This window comes from Aedes albopictus, chromosome 1 (genome assembly GCF_035046485.1).
Source record: "Aedes albopictus strain Foshan chromosome 1, AalbF5, whole genome shotgun sequence".
In the NCBI taxonomy this organism is placed as follows: domain Eukaryota; kingdom Metazoa; phylum Arthropoda; class Insecta; order Diptera; family Culicidae; genus Aedes; species Aedes albopictus.
Genome location: NC_085136.1, coordinates 27,828,636 through 27,849,731, shown reverse-complemented (window position 1 = coordinate 27,849,731; position 21,096 = coordinate 27,828,636). Strand labels below are relative to the sequence as shown.

General features: G+C 42.0%; 2 protein-coding genes across 4 annotated transcripts in view; both read right to left on the bottom strand.

Annotated features, from left to right (window-relative positions):
• The window catches only part of LOC109428421 (G1/S-specific cyclin-D2), a 216,864-nt gene that overhangs the window by 69,255 nt on the left and 126,513 nt on the right, over positions 1 to 21,096 (bottom strand). The gene's annotated exons all lie outside the window — the stretch shown is intronic.
• On the bottom strand, positions 412 to 19,440 carry LOC134284855 (uncharacterized). 3 transcript variants are annotated; one of them, XM_062844278.1, is made up of 3 exons: positions 16,389 to 19,440; positions 16,260 to 16,325; positions 412 to 16,203 (listed from the first exon to the last, which is right to left on the bottom strand). In XM_062844278.1, exon 3 carries the CDS (start codon positions 16,103 to 16,105, stop codon positions 10,193 to 10,195), a length of 5,913 nt encoding a protein of 1,970 aa, XP_062700262.1. In that variant the 5' UTR covers positions 16,106 to 16,203; positions 16,260 to 16,325; positions 16,389 to 19,440; the 3' UTR covers positions 412 to 10,192. The 3 variants fall into 3 exon arrangements, 2 of the variants coding, with proteins under 2 accessions (XP_062700262.1, XP_062700261.1); XR_009995975.1 differs by having other exon boundaries at positions 412 to 9,918; positions 9,982 to 19,440; XM_062844277.1 differs by having other exon boundaries at positions 16,260 to 19,440.

Here is a 21,096-nt window from a genome sequence, read left to right as displayed (position 1 = left end):
CATTTTTTCCACTGCGGGTCCCTCTGTCGCACTGTACTTCCCCTTTCAGCATCTTGCCTTTGCCAAACGATCCAGAAGGATATGCACTGCGAGTACTTTTTGAGTTATATTCGCTAAAAACTTCAAGAAATGGAAGGTAGTGGATACACAATGAAGAATAGAAATCAGAATTATAAAACAGAAGAAGGAAAACATGAAAAATAAAGATAAACAAAAACTCTTAGTAGGAAGATAGATAGTACACAATAGAAAGTAGAAGTTAGAAGATAAAAGATTCAAACGAAGAAGAATGAATGTAAAATGTAGAAAACAGAACAAGAAATAGAAGAAATAGAAACAGAACAAGAAATAGAAGAAATAGGAGAAATAGAAGGAAATAGGAGATAGGAAAACAAAAACAAAAATAAAAAAATGAAATTCCAAACAGGGAAGAAGAAAAAGATAAGAAAGAAGACAGAAAATAGAAGCTAGAGAATAGAAGAAAAAACTAGAATACAGAAAAAAATGAAACAAAAATGTATAAATAAAGAATTGCGAATAACAAGAAGCTGATAGATGATAGAAGAAAACTGAAAATATAACATATGAATTCAACTGGAATATTACTTCAAATTTCTCCCAGTGCATGCCCGACGGAGGTATGAACATTTGCACGACCAGCGGTGAACCCTCCATTAAATCCATCGGCCACAAAAGTTTGATTTACTGCTAATAAATGGCTGCAAGGGGTCAGACTTCTTGCGGTGACCACCAACCAAACAAGAAGCCGCCGCCGGTGCCACCTTCGCTCGTAGACCCTCTCCCCCTCTTCCTGTCGATCGATCGCCTTCGAACGAGAACCCTTAAGAGGACTCATTTCCAATGCATAAAAATCTGGGCGCCTCGGCGCGGGCGGCCACCCTCGCCCAATCTTCTGGGCCCATAACTCATTGCGCATGCTTCGTAGGGCTGGTGTGCCGTCACGAAAGCCAGCTCCCCTATACCGAAATTGCTCATAAAAGGACTAAACGAGTTAATTGCCTGGCGATGATGATGGGGATCGCTTGCGATGCCACTCAATTCGTTGAGGGGAAAAGTTGATTTCCCATAGTTCTCCGACAAGGTGGGATCGCTCGATCGGTTAATTTATGATAAGATGCAGAGTTACCGTGTGTGTTGACAATCCGAATGTAGTTTTAAACAGACAGGAGGTCGTCCTGTTGTGGCACGTTGCCTTGTTTGTTTGGTAGTTATTGAGGGGAAGTAAATAAACGTCTACAGTTTCTACACATAGTTGACCGTTTTCGTCGGAAAACACTACTCAGATTGGCGAGGTTTATTTTTCGAGTGGTCCGAGCAAACAAACTTGCTAAAACATCAAATAACTTAAAGTTATTCACAAGCATACGTAAATAACATTTTTAGATCAAGCTGCCTCGAAGAGATTCTTAGCATCACTACAAAATAAAATTGAATACGTTTAAGTTTTATAACAGTTTCCACAGCCTTCTTGAAACGAATTTGACTTGAAATGGTGCTTGGGTCGTAGAGTGCTCCAAGACCAAGAATAACGCTAGAGCCCTCTCAAGTAACATGTTCAATCTGATTCTCGAGATACAGGCAATTTTAAATTCTTAAGACACACTAGCGCCACCTAGTGAATAAGCCGAAAATCAACAAGCTACCCAACTAACAATCACTCATTTCACAAGCACCTTTACGACGAATTAATTCAGCATTCTGCTAAATAACATTTGGATAATTCTCAGGTACAACCTTTGTTCGGGTTTTGTTAACACAAATTTGGAGAAACTATAAGGCACTGTGTTGTGTACCAACTGAACTGTTTGTTTTTAAATCGTTTTACAACTATATAGTAAAGCTGTTATTCAGCTTTGACAAAAATGATTAAAAATAAATAAAATTCAAAAATTTCTAATTTCCACGATAGTTCATGATTGGCACTTATGCTGTGAACAACTATTGTGAAATAATAACTACACATAAATTTGAGATCCGTCGATTGCTAGCCACACGTCTTTCTATCTGCACCATCCTAGAGATGATGAATTGCAGCGCTCAAATCAAAACATAAACTTCCCGGGGTTAATATTGATCAGACTTCGACTCCTATTCAGCAGTGGTGAATTGCACAGAACATTATGGTTAACAACTGAACAACAGATTAATTCGGCGGTTGTTCAGTAGAAAAACACGTATTTTTCATCATGTACTCTGAGTCGAAGTATGATGAAACAAAAGCGCTTATTTAACTTGTGAAAAACACATTATACGGATACATGTGCTAATTTTTACATAAACTTAACAAGAAGCAGAAAAAGGTCTTGTTAAACTATGTTGTAAAGGAATTACTGCGAGTCGAATAAAAATTTTACTAAATGTTTGAAAAGTGTTTTAAATTATCATTGTTAATACCGATACGAAAAGTTGAACATTGGCTACTTTTTCAATTGAAAAAGCGTTTGTACAGTAATGTGTACAGCATTATTTCAGTTCAGCAATAATTACTATTATAAAGCCACAATTCAGCATGCATGCTTGTTTGCGGCTTGCGATTGATAGTTGGGTAATCATCGGGTAGCACTTGCTTCTGATCAACTTTATCCAAGACAAAATAATTCCATATAGTCTGATTCTCGAGACCCACGCCTACGAGTGCCACCTATTGGACAAGCCTAGAACAAACTAGTTCAAGATCGGATAGCCTCTAATGCAGTATTGCCACATTTAAATCTGTATTTTGCCTTTCAAAAATCTGTTTAATCTGTATCACCATTGTATGCCAAAAATCTGTATGAAATCTGTAGTATTTCGCGGAAAATCTGTATGAAATTCAGTAAATTTCTGAAAAATCTGTATAATCTGTATTATTTTCAAAAATCTGTAATATTTTTATACAGAATTCTGTATAAAAACTGCGAGAAAATCTGCATGATTACAGAAAAAACTGTATATGTGGCATCCCTGCTCTAATGCCGTGATCAACTTTGACAAAGATGAAATATACATTTTGAAACTTCTACGATCCTCTAGCGCCACCTATCGGATAAACCCAGGATCAACAAGTTCTTTATCACAAAGCTCTTATAATACCCTGATCAATTTTGTCGGAGACAAAATCGAGGTACAGAATATTTAAAATGTCTTAGACCCACTAGCACCACCCAGCCCGACACGAATGCACCCATTGGGTTTAAAGAGCTGTGGGGTGTGAATAATGATTAGTGATATTCCCCTCGCGTGTCCTTCCCCTATTAAGCATCGGTGACAGCAATCATCATGACGAGACAGTGAGTGTGTTGCTGCCTCATTGAGGAGTGGAGCTTTGGCGGAATCAGTCGCCTGCATTGCGAGGTCCCGTATCATGCCAAGTGATTCTACTGCAGTTTGCTAAGAATGTCGGAAACGGATTGTTATAGTGAGTTACGTAATATTCACAAGTGGCAAATAAGAAAAAGAAATCACCTAGCGGATAAGTCTAGAATCAACTAGTTTATCATTGAAAAGCTATGTTTTCTTGGACAACTTTATTAAAGACAAAATTCTTCTAGGCAGTCTGATTTTCAAGCTACAGAAATTTGAAAATATATTAGACCCACTAGCGCCAACTAGCGGATAAGCTTAGAACCAACTAGTTCAAGATCGGACTTGATGTCCTGACAGCTTTGGCAAAGACTCTACACTCAACACCAGAAAAGATAGCTGGGCGCTAATGAAATAATAGAATGATTGTTGTTTATAAAATGTAGACAACAACCATTATAGCATCTAGTGTCCAGCGCTGACAGCCCGGCGGCGACACCATCTCTTGTATTCAATCCGTCGTCTGTGCTATTCTCGGATGTCAACTTTCTCAAATTCTCACCTCAAGCACAGAGAACATATTGCCGTGCTTATCTTTTATTAGAGTTCGACGGCGGTCGTACGCCCGCACGGCATACCGCCGCAGTGACACTCGCAAAGGAAAACAAAAGAAAATGTGTTGCCGCCTAAAACAAAAGCACGTGGGTTTCGCGAAGTGACAGATGTTTTTTGATGTATTTGTGATGAACCGCAAGAGTGGCTCAGTGAAATAAGTGTGCTTGCTGTTAAACCTCATGTAATGGAATAAAATTCTTTAAGAATCTGGTGACGCTGTTATGATTAGTAACTGTCGCGCTTATATCAGAAGCTAGAGGCAGATATTCGCCATATTCTAATTTTTCATGAGAGACATAATAGTTGATCTTTGTTTTCTGCCTTGTGTAAAACTTTGTAACGGTGTATCGTTTTGCTCCCGGTGCGTGGCGCTAGCATCGCATTGTCATGTTGTCATTTTTGTTTCTTGGGTTCGCCGTTTTTGGAATTTCAGCGCTTGTGTCGCTTTGTGGGCTAGTGTATTTTAACGATGAACACCGCCATCGAGTAGTCAAATCGAGTTTTTATGTCGGGCAGTATCCGTTGGTGGTGTTGAGGTACACTTAAATTCTTTGCACACGTTTTTAACGTTTTTTTTGTTCGAGCTTAAATGTCTGTTCTCTGTGACTCAAGCTCACGGAAGATTGGTAGTCGAGAACTGTCAAATAGTATGAAAAAAATCACGAAAAATGCTAATTGTATGATAACGGGAAAGTTTTCTGAAAAGTTAGTGAACTGAAATCAAGAACGGTTTGACTAGGCAACTTTTTATGTTTACTTCATGTTGCGGAATACCTTATTCACCGGTTTTACTATCACACAAAAAAGGAGCCATCAGTTGTATTTTAACAGCTTGGAATGTCGATCTTTCCAAGTAAATTCGAGGAGGTTGTAAACACCATTATTATGCCAGAATAAAACCATATCGGTTTTATGACCATTCTCAAAACCTCTTGAAGGTAAATTGGCAATCATAATCAAAATGAAAAATTAACAGCAATGCGATCTTTCTCGCATGCAATTTTGTTGCAGTGTGATGTTTTACGAATGAAAATTGATTGCATTCTGCAGCAAGTGACAGTTCTTTGAAGTCTGTCAGTTGTTGCAGTTACCGAACGACTTCTGTATACTAATTCCAAATAAAGAGATTATATGTTGTTGAGTTTCGGCAGCATAAGAACGTAAGTAAAATTAGGCCTGTATTAGGGCTGAAAAAGCGATGCAGGCATACGAAAACTTGCTTGGGTAAACTGTCAACAGTTCTTTATTGAATCTGAAAAAGAGCAAAGGAGTTTTTATTAACAAATCCTTCTTTTGATGATTTCTACTAATCCAACATGTGTTTCGAAAAGTTTTCTCCACTTGATGACAACAAAAAAAAATGGTGGGCATGTTTTGGGCGACTAGAAGTCATCGAGAGCTAGGATAGGATGTGACAACAGAAGTTCGCCTGCCTGCCTTGTTATTTTTTCGTTCGATTTTGTCGACGATGGAAATCCAGTGCTGCCACTTTTCTTTATTCCAAATCTTTCAAACGATTTAAATTTAAGAGGAAACAAACCATCATCGTTTAGCAAAAACTCAAAAGCAGTTTTCTCGCTGAAATCTTAACCAATGTTAATACAAATTTATCACTGCACTCTGGCCACCATCTGGATAACAGTGAAATAATTTTAAATGACGGTTTTGTGACTTAGAGGAAGAAAACTGCTTTTGAAAAATTGATGATTGTTGATGACTGAATGATGGTTATTTGAGCCTTAACGGTTGGAATTTGGATGCATATTTCGCATCGCTAATTGATAATTGCATCTGGAATAGCATAACTTGCAAGTAAAATTAATTTCAGACAAAGAGTTCTCTCTTTTATAGTGAAATATATCAAAAATTCAATTGATTTTGCGTCAAATCAATGGTATTTATCAATTTTCAGACATAGGAGCCACTTTAGGATGTTTTACATTTGAATGCTGACATTTTAAAGTTGATAAAACTTGAATAGAAGAATATAATGATTTTGAATACTGGTATCACATGCTAAACCTACAAACTAGCAACACGGCCAAACCAATAACAAAGCGATCTGATCGCAGCAAACGGGTATCAATTTCGACCAATCAGCGACTGGTCTCCGTTTGACAGCAAAATGGTCTCAAATCGGCTGACTACGTGACGCATCTTATCCTAGATCGAGAAAAGATTTTGTTTACAAACAGTTCTTGTTCTCGTGGTACGCAACCAAAAAGCTGGCAATCAAAACTAGAATAAAAATGAAAAGGAAATGCCACCTTTGATGATGAAAAACGTATAACATACAGTAATGCGCATATGCGATTATGGTAGTGACATACTAATGCTGTTATAGAACTTCTATGGATTGGAAGTGCTGATGAAGTGTTTTTTCACACGTTAAAGCACCCCCGTTCCTGATTATGAGGCCAATCAATCATCAGTGATCACTTGGGTATTTCAGTTTTTCCAACATAATATTTAGCCTTTCAATTCTCATTCAGAGCTAAGTAGCAATAAATGCTCATATAATGCTTTTCGAATGCCACATTATCTGTTTTACTTGGGGTATGAGAAGCAACGTTGAATGTTGATGAAAAAGCTGTCGAATACCAAATTGACACAGAAAGAAATTCTGAAAACTACATTTGACGTAAATATTACACTTCATTTCATTAGAAAAAAAAATCTTGTACGCAGAATTGTAAGCAAGCTCCAAACTACAGACAACCTGTAATTTTACAATCCGATGGAAAATTGTGGTGGAAGCGAAGCAGGTCACTTTGTTACAACGAACTCGATGTAACAATGGATCACTAAAATAACTAAAACGGTCGCTATGAAATGAACAGTTAGCGCCACCGTAGCCTTGTGTGTTTGACGTAACTCGACTGCTATCACCGTGTTACAGTCCATATACGGTGGCGCTTTTGTTTTGATGCGATGAGTAGCGCAGAAGTTGGCTTCAATGATTGATTGTGAACTGTGTCAGTAAGTTATATCGAATACCTACTACTTGAATAAGGTGGCGACGAGCCTTACAAAAGAGGTTAAGTATGAAAATAGTACATGGTGTACTATTTAAGCATTAAGTAAAAATAGACTACACACCGTCTTCAACCAGAAGTTTGCACAGCTTGAACGATTACATCACCACCATCATATCGATCAAATCTGACTTACACCATGGTGTACAACATTTAGAAGGTGATACATTCCGGAAATCGGACAGTTTTTATTTTAAGACGCAATTCAAATCGTTCATAGGCGTGAACAAAACGATCTAGTACTCCCCGGGTAGAGGTAAAATACTCACGATCAAAACATGATATTGGATTGATTGATATAAGAGATAAAAGATCTGAAAATAATATCAGAAAAATGTTCCTGGAACATCTGAACAATATCAAAATTTGATATTTCAAGATCATACGAATAGCTTGCTGCTATTGGTTAGATCTCACAAAATCTAAATATGATTTGATGATGATGATCCAGGAGTAAATTTTTGATTTTATTTTTAGATCTTTTATCTCTTATGTCAATCAAACCCATATCACTTTTTGATCTCCATATCAAAATATGCTATTATTGAGCTCTTTTCCCCTACTCGGGTCCACATCAATTTGATCAACGTAAAAGGACGATAAGAACGACGTCACATGTTTACATTCAAAATTGATGTTTAGCTTGTGTTGTGATTTTTATGCCGTACCTTATACATGTCAATGGTTGCTCTTCCATGATTGATCAGAACTGGTATGAATTGTACTGAGATCCAACTGAATAAAGTATTCTCAAAGTTAAAGTGACCAGATATATTTTGCTCTGATGCGGGACACAGTTTTACTAAATCAAGATTTCAACTACCTGGAAAGCCAGGGACTGTTGGGGAATTTATTTCAGGGCTAGAAAAATCAGAGAAAGTCAGGGAATTTCACGGGGAATTTGGTTGATGATCAGGGAACTTTTTCACGACACTCAGGGAACAAAGTATTAGATCTCAACAAGGAAATTATGGAATTTGGAAAACTAGCTTAAGATTTTTTATTCTAAATGTCTAAATTTTTTCATGGAAAATTTCTGCCAAAACATTGAAGAGATAGCTGAAGAATATTCAGGAATGAGTTTTTCACAAAACTATGGGAATTTTTTAGTTGAATTCAAATTTAAAGTACTGGTGGATTACTAGAGAATATTTTCCAAAACATTTCTTGGAAAGTATTCTGAAACAATTCTCCAATATTTTCATCACAAATATGAAGTGTATCTTTATCAAACTTTATAAGAATATACGTTTCTAAAAAAGATATTTGTTTCCTGGAATTCTTTCCATTTGTAGCTAAAAAAAATCTACCATCGGTGGAGTTTCCAGAATGATCCACCATATACTTCTATAGAAATCCTTCGATCATTTCCGAAAACCCCCGAGAAAATCTGACAAGGGGAATCTTGGAGGTAACCTTACACGAATCATGGCTAGGCATGTTTCTCTTAGGAGTTTATCTGACGGGTTCTAACAGATATGTCTACAAGAAAGCCCTGTGGGTAGTTACTGGAAATTAATTTGAAATTTTTGAACAAAAGTTCCGGTGAGACATTTTTAAATTCACTTACAGAGATTCAAAAATGTTCAGTCAGCTCTCAATTAGTCCACCTCAGTGTAAAGTGCTTATGAAAACCAAATTTTACCTCCATCCTTCTCCCAACAACTCTGCCTTTACTTTATATAATGTCAGATTTAAATTCTCAAAATTCTTAAACAATTGTAAGCCTGGTTAAACTTTGTTTTTGCTATTTACATTTGTCAAAAGATTGATTTTCAGAAGAACAGAAACAGTTCAACATGTTTGTCAAGAAAACGACATTTTAGTCGATTGTTGAAATCCGGGACATTTCCGGGACACTTTGCAGTTCGGGACGACTGGCTTGAATCCGGGACTGCCCCGCACAATCCGGGACGTCTGGTCACTTTACTCAAAGTGCAATTTAAAGCAAGCTCACACATTTTGGATCAATACCGGCGCCGGCCAAGTCCTTACAGTCAGTTGGGAAGGAAAAGGAATGTTAGAATGTGATGGTTGTTGCTACTAGAGACCGAGAGCACTCTGCGTTCCCACAACCAGCACGGATATGGGGTATTTGTTAGTAGGGTAGGATGTGTGATCTTGAAGTCACCTTTGGTCGTTCATGCGATCCATGGATAAGGGATATATTTATTTAGATGATAGATTATGTGTAAATTACTCTGAAGGATAAGCGGCACAGTTCACTTGGTTGTTGCATAACTTGTAGGCGTTATATTATAGATTAACACTGGGTTGTGAAAGTTGAAACGACTTTTTCAACCCGTTTCTGTTCTAGCGATGTCTATGAACATATGAATATACATGAGTTGTATGTGTAGAGAAGAGAGGGAGAAAATAGATAGAAAGATACAAAGTAGAAAGACAGAGATCATGAAAGAGACGGACCAGGGATTGAACCCAGGACCTTCTGCATATGATCAGAAGCGGCAGCCACTAGACCACCAAGACCAAGCCCGTTAACCCATCATCTGTAAGTCCTTGAATACCCCAAAAACTTTGCCCAAGACTATATCTATCTTAGTGATCGCAATCTTAAGATATATGTATGACATATAAAATTTGCATGCTCACTTGCGCCACCTATGTGTGAGGCTCCGAATGAAACGGTCCGTCATTTGTTAGTCCTTGACTTACAAAACAACATTGCTGCAGACACCTATATTCTAACTAACAAGTCAGGATCATGAGATATAGAAGATCAAATTTGGGGTCCAAATAGACCGCATGTATCCGATAAAGGCTGTTGTCACCGAAGCTCTTATAGCAATCCAAACACGGTCGTTTTAGTGGATACGCTTTAGCTGTAATTGGTTTATCATTATGGTACACAATTCGAAGCCTAATTCATTCTACTTACAAATTTTCAGTAGCCTTTCACAAACGAAATTCTTCCCTTTAGGTTTTTCAATTATAGGTTATATAACTAGAATAACAAATTGTGCATGTTAGATATAAGTTAAATTATACAAATTCATTTGTTACTTACTTCGAGTATGTAGTAATTTAGTTTAGGTAGGAATTATACAATTTTATACTCAGAATAGCACGGAAATTCAAAAATACAATTAATTTTCAGAAAGTTGCTCCAATTCACGTGTCTTGCTTACTATTCTGGTTTGTTGACATTCTCTATAGGAGTATGTGGTAACGATGCAACAGTTGTTCACAACCGACCCATTGAAAAGAATAGGCTACCATCAGTTTAGGCCATCTCCATCGCGGGGAGGCATACCGTCGTCACACTCCCCCACCCGTGAGCCGCTACCATCTTTTTGGTGAGGGTCACCATCCTCCATGACGTCGAGCAGCGCCAGATTAGTCACCGACCTGCGATCGACTCCGCTATTTGTACGCACCCAAGCTTGCCGCACTCGTCCATCTGCTCCCGTCATTACTCTCTCAATTCGTCCCCTGGTCCACTGACTCCTCACTGTGCCATCCACTACTAACACCAAATCTCCCTCCTTAAAGTCCTTCACGTTATCGAACCATTTGCAGCGTCTCGAAATCACTGGAAGGTATTCCGTGATCCACCTTCTCCAAAACTCATCAGCCAGGTGTTTCGCCAAGTTCCAACTGCTCCTCAAGGTCGCTCGGTAATCTGTTGGAAGAACTGCCAATTGTTTTACACCCGACGAACTTCCCAGTAGAAAGTGGTTAGGCGTTAAAGCCTCCTGGTCTGCCGATTCCAACGGGATGTACGTCAACGGGCGTGTGTTGATCATCCCTTCCGCCTCGATGATCACCGTTTCCAGTGTTTCGTCGTCAGGTTTACGAGACTCGTCTAGAGTCGATTTGATGGCTACCTTCACCGACCGAACCATCCTTTCCCAAACCCCACCCATGTGAGGTGTTCCGGGGGGGTTGAATGACCAGCGGGTATTCGAATTGGTGAAGACCGATGCTAGTCTCTGATTGCGCTCTTCTATCTCCTTCTTCAGCTGATTGTTGGCTCCGTGAAAATTGGTTCCGTTGTCGGTAAAAATTTCAATTGGTGAACCACGACGAGAAACGAAGCGACGTATCGCTTGAATGCACGATTCCGTTGACATGCTGTGTACAACCTCCATGTGGACTGCTCGAATGCTCAGACACGTGAAAAGGGCAATCCACCGCTTCGCATTGCTGCGCCCAACTTTTACTAGAACAGGCCCGAAGTAGTCTAGGCCAACGAAAGAGAACGGTCGCACGAACGGCGTTAGTCGAACTTTTGGCAGTGGAGCCATTGGAGGTAGCCGGGGTATAGCTTTGCGTAAACGGCAGAACATACAGTTCCGCGCGACTTTCCCAACACACGCTCGCATCTTTGGAATATGAAACTCCTGCCTCATCTCATTCACAACCGTCTCTCTGTTCGCATGACGGAAACGGCGATGGAACTTGTCAACGAGTAGCAATGTGATTGCTGACTTCTGTGGTAGAATCGTAGGAAACTTCGCTGCGTACGGAACATGTGGCGCTGCACCAATCCTTCCCCGCATTCGTAACACACCAGACTGGTCCAGGAACGGCCATAGCTTGAATATCTTGCTAGATCTGGATACTGCTGAATGACGATGCTGCATCGATCTCTTCTGCCCGCTGAGCTGCTTTATTTCTCCGGCGTAGTATTCCTGTTGCGCTTGTTTGTACAGTGTGACCTCTCCGATCGCTAACTCTTGTTGCTTCAGCACACCCAACTCCAACCGTTCGCCGTGTTTCTTCCGGATGAGATTGCTGATAAAGCGATGAACGTACGCTGTGGTTCGGTGTAATTTGTCCCAGCTACTGAACCTTCCAACTTCGATCAACGGTACGGTCTGCTCAACGTGCACCCCAACATGGCGAATTTCTTCATTTGTGGTACACTGCACTGCTTCCTGCTTCGGCCAGAAACTTTCCGATTCCAATAAAAACTTCGGTCCACGAAACCAGGGATTATCTCTTTCGAAATTCGGCCCCTTACCCCATTTCGTTGCAAGATCAGCGACATTCAGCTCAGTGTCGATCTTCCTCCATTCTTGAACGTCTGTCGATGACAAAATCTCCGCCACACGGAAGCCCACGAACTGCTGATACCTGCGGTGATCGGATCGCAACCAAGCAAGAACTGTTTGTGAGTCCGTCCACAACACACGGCGACTGACGGGAAGGTCGTGCAATGAAACCACACTGTTGAGTAATCGTGTGCCTAATACGGCAGCTTGAAGCTCCAAACGAGGAACTGACATCAATTTTAGTGGAGCTACTTTCGCTTTTCCGGCCACAAGTGCTACCTCCGGTCCTTTTTCTGACTCTACTCGAAAGTAGACAACGCATGCGTACGCTGATTTACTGGCATCCACAAAAACATGGATTTGGAGCGAGGAATACGATTGGTAATCAGCTGCTGCAAAATAGCAACGAGGAATTCGGATAGAGTTTAGTCCCGGTAGATGCGCTGTCCACCGCCACCATTGTTCACACAATTCAGTACTGACAGGTTCGTCCCAGTCTACTCCGGATGCCCAGATGTCTTGCATTAAAGTTTTCCCGTGGATGATGAAATAGCTGATCAACCCTAGCGGGTCGAACAAACTCATTACCACGCGAAGCACTTCACGTTTAGACGGCTTGTGAGATTGATCCAGTGCATATCCAAGATCGGCGCGTATTACGAAACTGTAGGTGAGGTCATCTCCCGTCGGAATCCATTTCATCCCCAGAACGCTCTCCACGATGTCTTCTTTCTCTGGGTTGATTTTCTTCTCGGCTTCGTTCGATATTGCTCCCACTGTAGCTGCGACCGTCGGATCATTGGAGAGGAAATTACGGATTTCAAATCCTCCCGCAGCGTGCACCCGCCGAACTTCACTTCCGACCTGCACAGCCTCTGCTGCCGTCGGAAAACTGTCGAGATAGTCATCTACGTAATGATATCGGGTGATTGCTGCCGCTGCCCTGGGGGATTCGCTTTCGAACTCTTTCGCGTTTACATTTTTGACGTATTGCGCGGAACTTGGAGAGCACGTTGCGCCGAATATGGAAACGTCCATGACGAAGACTTGAACCTTTGATTTTACATCATCCCGCCACAGAAATCGTTGGAATTGGCGATCTTCCCGCCTGATGTATAGCCGATGAAACATCTCCTTAATGTCCCCCGTCAGTGCGACAGCATAAAGACGGAAGTGGTAGAAAACTTCGATCAGCGAGGCGAGATAATCGGGGCCTTTGAGGAGGACGGAGTTGAGAGAAACTCCATTCACTTGCGCGGCAGCGTCCCAAATAATCCGAACCTTGTTGGGCTTTCTAGGGTTCAATACTATTCCCAACGGCAAATACCAACTCTTCCCTGAACTTGTGTTAGCGAGCTCTTCTTCGGTGGCCTGGTGTGTGTAGCCTTTTTCCTTGTACTCCCGTATTTGCTGACGAACGCTATCGTACAGCAGTGGTTCCTTCCCTAGCCGCTTCTCCAGAGAGTGTAAACGTCGTAGCGCCATCCCGTAGCTATCCGGCAACTGGATTTCATCCCACTTCCATAGTAACCCGGTCTCGAATCGGCTGCCAACTCTACGAGTGGTGGTTTGGAGTAGCTGTTGAGCCCGTTTATTCTCCTTCGATTCTAGTGGAGCGAGCGGAGGTTGAACACCAGAATTGTCCAGTGTGATGAAATCACGGACGATCTGGTTCAAATCATCCTTTGAATTGGTCCATCCTCCAACGTGAAACCCACAGGTAAATGATTCGGTGGCTGAACGAGAGCTGCCGTAGATGCTCCATCCTAAACGACATTTGGCTGCCATTGGTTGGCCCCAACCTCCTTCTCGAATTTTCAGCGGAATCGTGAGTTTCAGGTTGTCAAGACCAATAAGGAGTTTTGGTGTAACATTCTCGTAGTCGATGATCGGCAAGCCTCGCAGGTGTGGATACTTTCCTGCCAGGTCTTGGTAGTGCAGCGATTGGGTTGGCAACTGAAGACCTTCTACTGTACGCGCATCCATAATCTTATAATGGTTATTCGACGTCCCACCGGAGACCTCCATCTGGATGACACGAGAGTTTGCTTCTTCCCGTGTAACATTTCCCGTCCACTGTAGACTTAACGTGCTTGCCGGACCAGTGACTCCCAACTGCTCAGCTACTGCGACATCAAGAAGCGAAATCTGCGAACCTTCATCCACGAATGCGAACACATTCACACATCGATCCTTTGCATACAGTGTTACTGGTAATATTCGAAAAATTGGGCTATTACCACTCAGTAGTTGGGAATGACTGGTGGACACCACGAGAGGAACCGCCGGTGTGGTCGTATGCAGCAGCGTGTGGTGACGAAGACGGCAACCTTCAACCTCGCACCCTTTCCATGTCTTGCAAGGCCATTTTCCGTGTTGGTTCAAGCAAGTCCTACAGAGCGAGTTCTGACTGACAATCTGGAGACGGTTATCGATGTTCATTGCTTTGAAGTTGAAACAGTCTGCTATTTTATGTCCTTCCATCTTGCAGGCTGCACAGACCTTTTTTGCTGGGCGTACTAGAGTTGGTTCATTCGAGGAATATTCCGAGTGTGTATAGACGAAACTTCGGTCCTTCGGCTTCTGTGCTCCTTTTGTTGTTTTACCAGTGGGTTGATCATCCATTACTTCATATGCTAGTTCCACCAAGGTTGACATAAATGCTCCAAACGTCCCGAGGTTGACCACTGGAATGGTACTCTTATATGCCGACCACTTCAAGCGGTAGTCCACTGGAAGTTTTGCAACCAGGTCATGCAGCAATGACGGATTTGCCAAGTGCGCCTGTTGCTTCGCGCTCTTCAGGTGTTCAACCAAGCTATCGACCGCCATACCGAAGTCGACAATGCTCTCCAGGTCATTCGTATTCGGAGGAGCTAGAAGTCGAATCTTTTCAGTCAGTGCTCTGATCAATGTTTCTGGACGACCATACCGCATCTGCAGAGCCTTGATGACGTGGGGAACGCTTGCAGGCGAGAGTAATCTGCAGCGTACCATTTCCATAGCTTGTCCTTTAAGACAACGTTGAAGCCGGATCAAATTCTCGTCCATGGAAAATCCACATGTAGCTGTTGATCGCTCAAAGTTACTGATCCAGATGGGCCACTCCTCTGGGTTCCCGGAAAAGGTGGGTAGATCTTTCCCCATCACTTGACGAGCCGCCAACTGACGGCTGGTTGGACCAATCTCATCATTGAAAGCCTGCTGCTGAACGTTGCACACGGAATCGCCGTCGTTCTTATCACCCTCCGTCGTCCCTGGTATCTCTTCAAACAGGTAGTTGACCTTCTTCGCTGCACCGGAGATTGGATTACGAATCTCATCGAGAACAACTTTACCGGTAATCTCCGGAACGTGGCTGGAACCTCTTGCTGCTGACGTGGATCTTACAATTCCCTCTGTCTGCTCGCCGGATTTCTGCAGCCAACTACGCACTTTTGCCTCCGAACTTTTCTCACTTTCACTCAAACTAGAAACATCACTGCCGCGCTGAGAGAATTGACGAACAATATTCTTTTTTGCCTCAAGTGATAAACGTTTCATCTGTAACAGCGCTTTCCGACCTTTTTCCTCCTCTTCTAGCTGCCTTTCCTGAAAGGCTTTCTCTTCGGCTAACTGTTTTGCTTCTAACGCCAACTCGCGTTCCCTATTTTGTTTCTGCAGCATCAACTTTTTATTTTTCAGTTCAAGCTCTGCCTGTAACTCCTGCTCTTTTATTTGTTCGTCTTCATCTAACATCCTAAGCTCAAGCGCAAGTCTTGCCCTAGCACTAGAAGTTAAACTTACGTCATCACCTGCAGCGGACTTTTTACTTCTTCGTGAGGTTCCCTTGCTGCTGACGGACACCTTCGACGACTTCTTAGCACCGGTTGGTACGGTCAGCCGCTTTCCACCTTCCTTGCCATTTGCTTTTCGGATGTTCTTCGTCGGAATCGGAGTCTGGTTCATAATCCCACAGGATTCGCACTTCCAGGGCTGTCCGGAAACGCTTTCGTCGACATCTGCACAACTGAAATGATACCAGCACTCACAACCGTCGCACGCCACCATGTTTTCATCGCTGTCCGGGCGGTCACACGCGACACAGCTGGACGGCGAAGCAGCAGCATCTTTTTCTCCAGGAAGACTCATCATACCTTAGGGGATTTCGCGGTGAAAATTTCTAAAGAAATTGTTGTCACCGAAGCTCTTATAGCAATCCAAACACGGTCGTTTTAGTGGATACGCTTTAGCTGTAATTGGTTTATCATTATGGTACACAATTCGAAGCCTAATTCATTCTACTTACAAATTTTCAGTAGCCTTTCACAAACGAAATTCTTCCCTTTAGGTTTTTCAATTATAGGTTATATAACTAGAATAACAAATTGTGCATGTTAGATATAAGTTAAATTATACAAATTCATTTGTTACTTACTTCGAGTATGTAGTAATTTAGTTTAGGTAGGAATTATACAATTTTATACTCAGAATAGCACGGAAATTCAAAAATACAATTAATTTTCAGAAAGTTGCTCCAATTCACGTGTCTTGCTTACTATTCTGGTTTGTTGACATTCTCTATAGGAGTATGTGGTAACGATGCAACAGTTGTTCACAACCGACCCATTGAAAAGAATAGGCTACCATCAGTTTAGGCCATCTCCATCGCGGGGAGGCATACCGTCGTCACAAAGGCCATCATTTAAGGTTATCTGTTCATGTAAAACTTTGAAATGTACTAGACTACTTTGAAGTCTAGAGGTTTTGAAACCCATCACACCACCGAAAGATTTTTGTTGGTTTCATGATGGGCGCAATAGCCTCCTAAGGGTCTGTGTCAATTGGCGAATTAAAATTAATTTTCACTTAAACTTGACAGTTCGATAATTATTTCCTTAGGAGAACTGTCAAGTTTAAGAGTTGAACTGTCAAATTTAAGTAAAAATTTATTTTAATTCGTCAATTGACACAGACCCTAAGGGGGCATCCATTTAGTACAGTATGCGGCAGGAAAAAATGCGAAAGTGTTTTTCAACTTCAAACCTCATTTTCGTCCATTTGACATTAACCAATCTATGTTTCATCGTTCCATGATCTATAATAGGCTAGTTTTCTGAAAAGTTAATTAAAAAAATTCCCATTTTGGTCACTCACCTTTACAGGGCGACGCCTGAAGATGAAGACAACGAGAATTTTCAAACCGCAGAAAATCATACAGGTCGCTAAATTTCGCATCTGATAAAACAAAATTTATGATTTTCTCTACAATATCATCAAATATATGTACTTATTTCATCTGGTATGTAAAACTACATGGCTCTGGATCAGTGTGGTCTGGTTGTTCATCGAATTTGAGCTAATTTTGTTACTGTTATAGTCATTTTGTTTAATGACCATTGGGCGCGCAGTTTATTGATATCCGCTAATTAGGCCTACATTATCACATGGGTTTTTCGTATACCTAATGCATTGCTTGTCACACTTTCCTGGACCCCCCTTCCCTCCTCTGAGCGTGACGTACTTAATGGATGCCCCCTAAGTGTATTTGACCAAAAAAGGCTGCTAAAAAGTGGTTTTATCGGACCCTGAGGCGTCTATTAGAATCATCCAAGCTATGTATTGTCGGGCCGCCACCAAACCGGACGTCGCACATTCAAGTTGTGACGCGACCCAACTCGCGACGTTTTTGAATCATGTCAAAAGTAGTGCGCATCTTACCCGTTGTTGTCAGCAACACAGCGCACTAGATGCGAAACAGTTGCGACACTTGTGGACCAAGGAAATGGCAATTTTTGATTAAATGTCTGTCTTGATTTTAACCGGATAGACAATAGATACATTAAGGTTTTCGCGCAAAATTTTCATACAAAGTAAACAAACAACAACTGTTCAATTCTACAACATTGAAACCAACAAAGTCGCCGCATGACAACGATTGGATTAACACGTCACAATCAATTTGTTAATCTCCTGTCATTACCGACCATAAATATTACCCCGGCAGAACTGAATGAAAAAGCGAGCGCAAGTGCGAGCGCGCACATGACTTGCTGCCACTATCGCAAATCAGAGCCATAATTACCCGGGCCCCCGATAAGTGCCCCGTGCCACCGCAACCGTGTTGCAACAGCTCCACTGCTCTTGAACAAGTTGCATTTAACTGCAAGCAAGTGACCCGACTAATTTGCCGACTGTGGCCGCATCGTCTCCATCGCTGGCCGACGTCAATCGAAGGAGTCGAGCATTCAAGATTCGATTGTTTTATGTTTTGCTTGCTTTTTCTTCATCGCAATCGTTCGCCTGCTTGCTTGGATCAACCACGACGCCAAGACGCGTCGAGGAGCGCAAATAATCTCATTAACAAGTTGCATTACATTCAATTTAATGAAATTAAACACCGGAGATATGTATTCCGACAAGCTTCGGTTCGGTTCGGTTCATTTGCGATAAATTACGGTCACTTTTTGCATGATATCTGCCTGCGTCGACGCGAGGACGAGAGACGCCTTGCCGTCATCGTCGTCGGTTTATCTGGTTTTGACGTTTTCGGATGCTGGCTGTCAAAGTCACGTTCGCCATGACGACTGCTGCTGCGCAGCGCAGCGATCATAGCCTGCGCTGATTTGCAATTCCAATGCATTCGAACCGTTCCAGAAGTCCATAAATTAACTGGGGAACGCGAAGAGACGGCACACCTGATAAACGGTGCGTAGCGCAGAACTAGGACTAGGTCGTCCCACTCTAGGAAAGGACGGTAAGTCACGTGGACCGGTCCTTTCCTAGTGAGAAAAACACTGGCTATTGCGTAGGGAAAACGGGTAACCTTTCGTGTTCTGTAAAAGGTGGGAATTCGTGGAGATATGCCGTATTGGCGACGACGACCGCAACGCGTTGTGCATTATTGATGATCTGCTCTTTTTAATTGCCGAGCGTGGCGTGACCTTGGGACCCCAAAAAGGGGACCCAAGACATGGACGAAAGAAGCAGGTTGTCTGTCCGATGCCGTCGACAAACTTTCCGCTCCGTATTTCAGCTCGATAATTGTCTACTCCAAAGACTGAAATCTCGGAATTGTCGACTGGGGAGGGACCCAAAAATAGACCTGTCCCATCTGAATTACCTACATATATTTAAAGTATGTGCTTCTCTATTTATGTTTTGATACTTATAATGACATGGTATAAATATTTTACTTCTATAATCCTTGCAAGAAAACTTGACAAATTTAACAACCCTAAACCTGAAAACGAATTCATTCACGAATTCACTCAAGTGACGGTTAAGTCGTTCAATCCTTTCCGGACGACTTCAAAAAAAAAATTCGTTGTGCAAGAACATTTCAGTCATGCGCAAATGACTCATCCGTCCTGAAAAAGTTAAGTGTTATCCGTTGATAGGTTACGAAAGATGAATTCGTTTCTATAGGCGAGTGCACCGATGAACTGAATTCATCGCGGTCCGAAACTTTTGACACTAGAGCGGGGCCATTCCCAATCAGAATTGTTCAATTCTGATTGGAAATCGTTCACTTCTGATTAGAAGCGGCCCCGCTCTAGTGTCAGAATTCTCGCCGCGATGAATTCAGTTCATCGGTGCACTCGTCTATGGAGCGCTGCAGGAGTTCACTAATTTGACGTTTGAGCGGTGCCGTGTTTACACAAAATGAACTCATTGCCACGGCTACCCAGATAATGGGCCACGAGTGAATTGGTTGGTTCATTGGAAGGCTTAAATCTACTGATGTTCAAAAAGCTTTCATTTACACGGTACTGCTCAAACGCCAGAATAAACGAGTGCACCGATGAACTGAATTCATCGCGGTCCAAAAATTTTGACTCTACAGCGAGACCATTCCCAATCTGAATTGTTCAATTCTGATTAAAATAGTTCATTTCTGATTGGAAGCGGCCCCACTCTAGTTTCAAAATTCTCGGACCGCGATGAATTCAGTTTATCGGTGCACTCGTCTATAGTGAACTCGCTGGCATATCCACCGGTGAACTGCGTTCACTCGCTTCGTCGCTAGAGTGGGACACGCTACTTCAGCAGCCGTGGACTTATCCACCGATGAACTGAATTCATCGCGGTCCGAAGATTTTGACACTAGAGCGGTGCCGCTTCTAATCAGAATTGTACGATTTCCAATCAGAATTAAACAATTCTGATTGGGAATGGCCCCGCTCTAGTGTCAAAATTCTTGGACCGCGATGAATTCAGTTCATCGGTGGATAGGTCCACTAAGAAGCGTGCCCCACTCTAGTTTCAATATGGACTTATCCACCACTGAACCGAATTCATCGCGGTCCTAGAATCTTGACACTAGAGTGGAGCCGTTTCCAATCAGAATTGAACGATTTCCAATCAGAATTTAACGGTTCAGATTGGGAATGGCCCCGCTCTAGTGTCAAAATTCTCGGACCGCGATGAATTTGGTTCATCGGTGGATAAGTCCATTCTTTGACCGAGTGAATTCAGTTCACCGGTGGATAAGTTGATCGAGTGAATCTTTGCGTTAGTGCATTCTTGAATGCATTAGTGATGTTCAATTTGGTATTTGTTCGAGCTTAAATGAACAAAACCATCTGAATGTATCGATAATCATTAGAAATTATCATGTTTGAAAGAAAAATGCAAAATTGGAACTCAAAACCTCCGGGAACGCTCCATTGCATCATTTATAAAGCTTAATTGTTCGAGTTCGCGATCGTCCCTGATGCAAAATAATTTCTAATGAATTACTTTGTTAGGACCCGACTTCCCACCACCAAAACAGTTTGGTCCATTCATCCGCGGATGCCAGGCGGTAATTATCGTAAAAATAAAACCTCGCCTTTCAACCGTGCGAGAAGAATTCGGTGGAGGTGCCTGATGCACCCGCACAACCATAATGCATGCAAAGCCGATCATTTCGCCGAGACAAACGACTCCCCGTTTTTTAGATCGGCTGCAACGGCAGATAAAAATTAATGAAAATAAATTTGCTTGGTTATTGCTTATTTGGCGAAGGGAGGGAAATTCCGGTTCAGACTGGTGATTCCTGTAGCCAGCGGTGTGTGCGGTTGGGGGTCAACTGCGCATAACCTGAAATGAGCTTTATATGACATCAAAACTAGAATCCAACCTCATGTCTATTCATTTAGGGT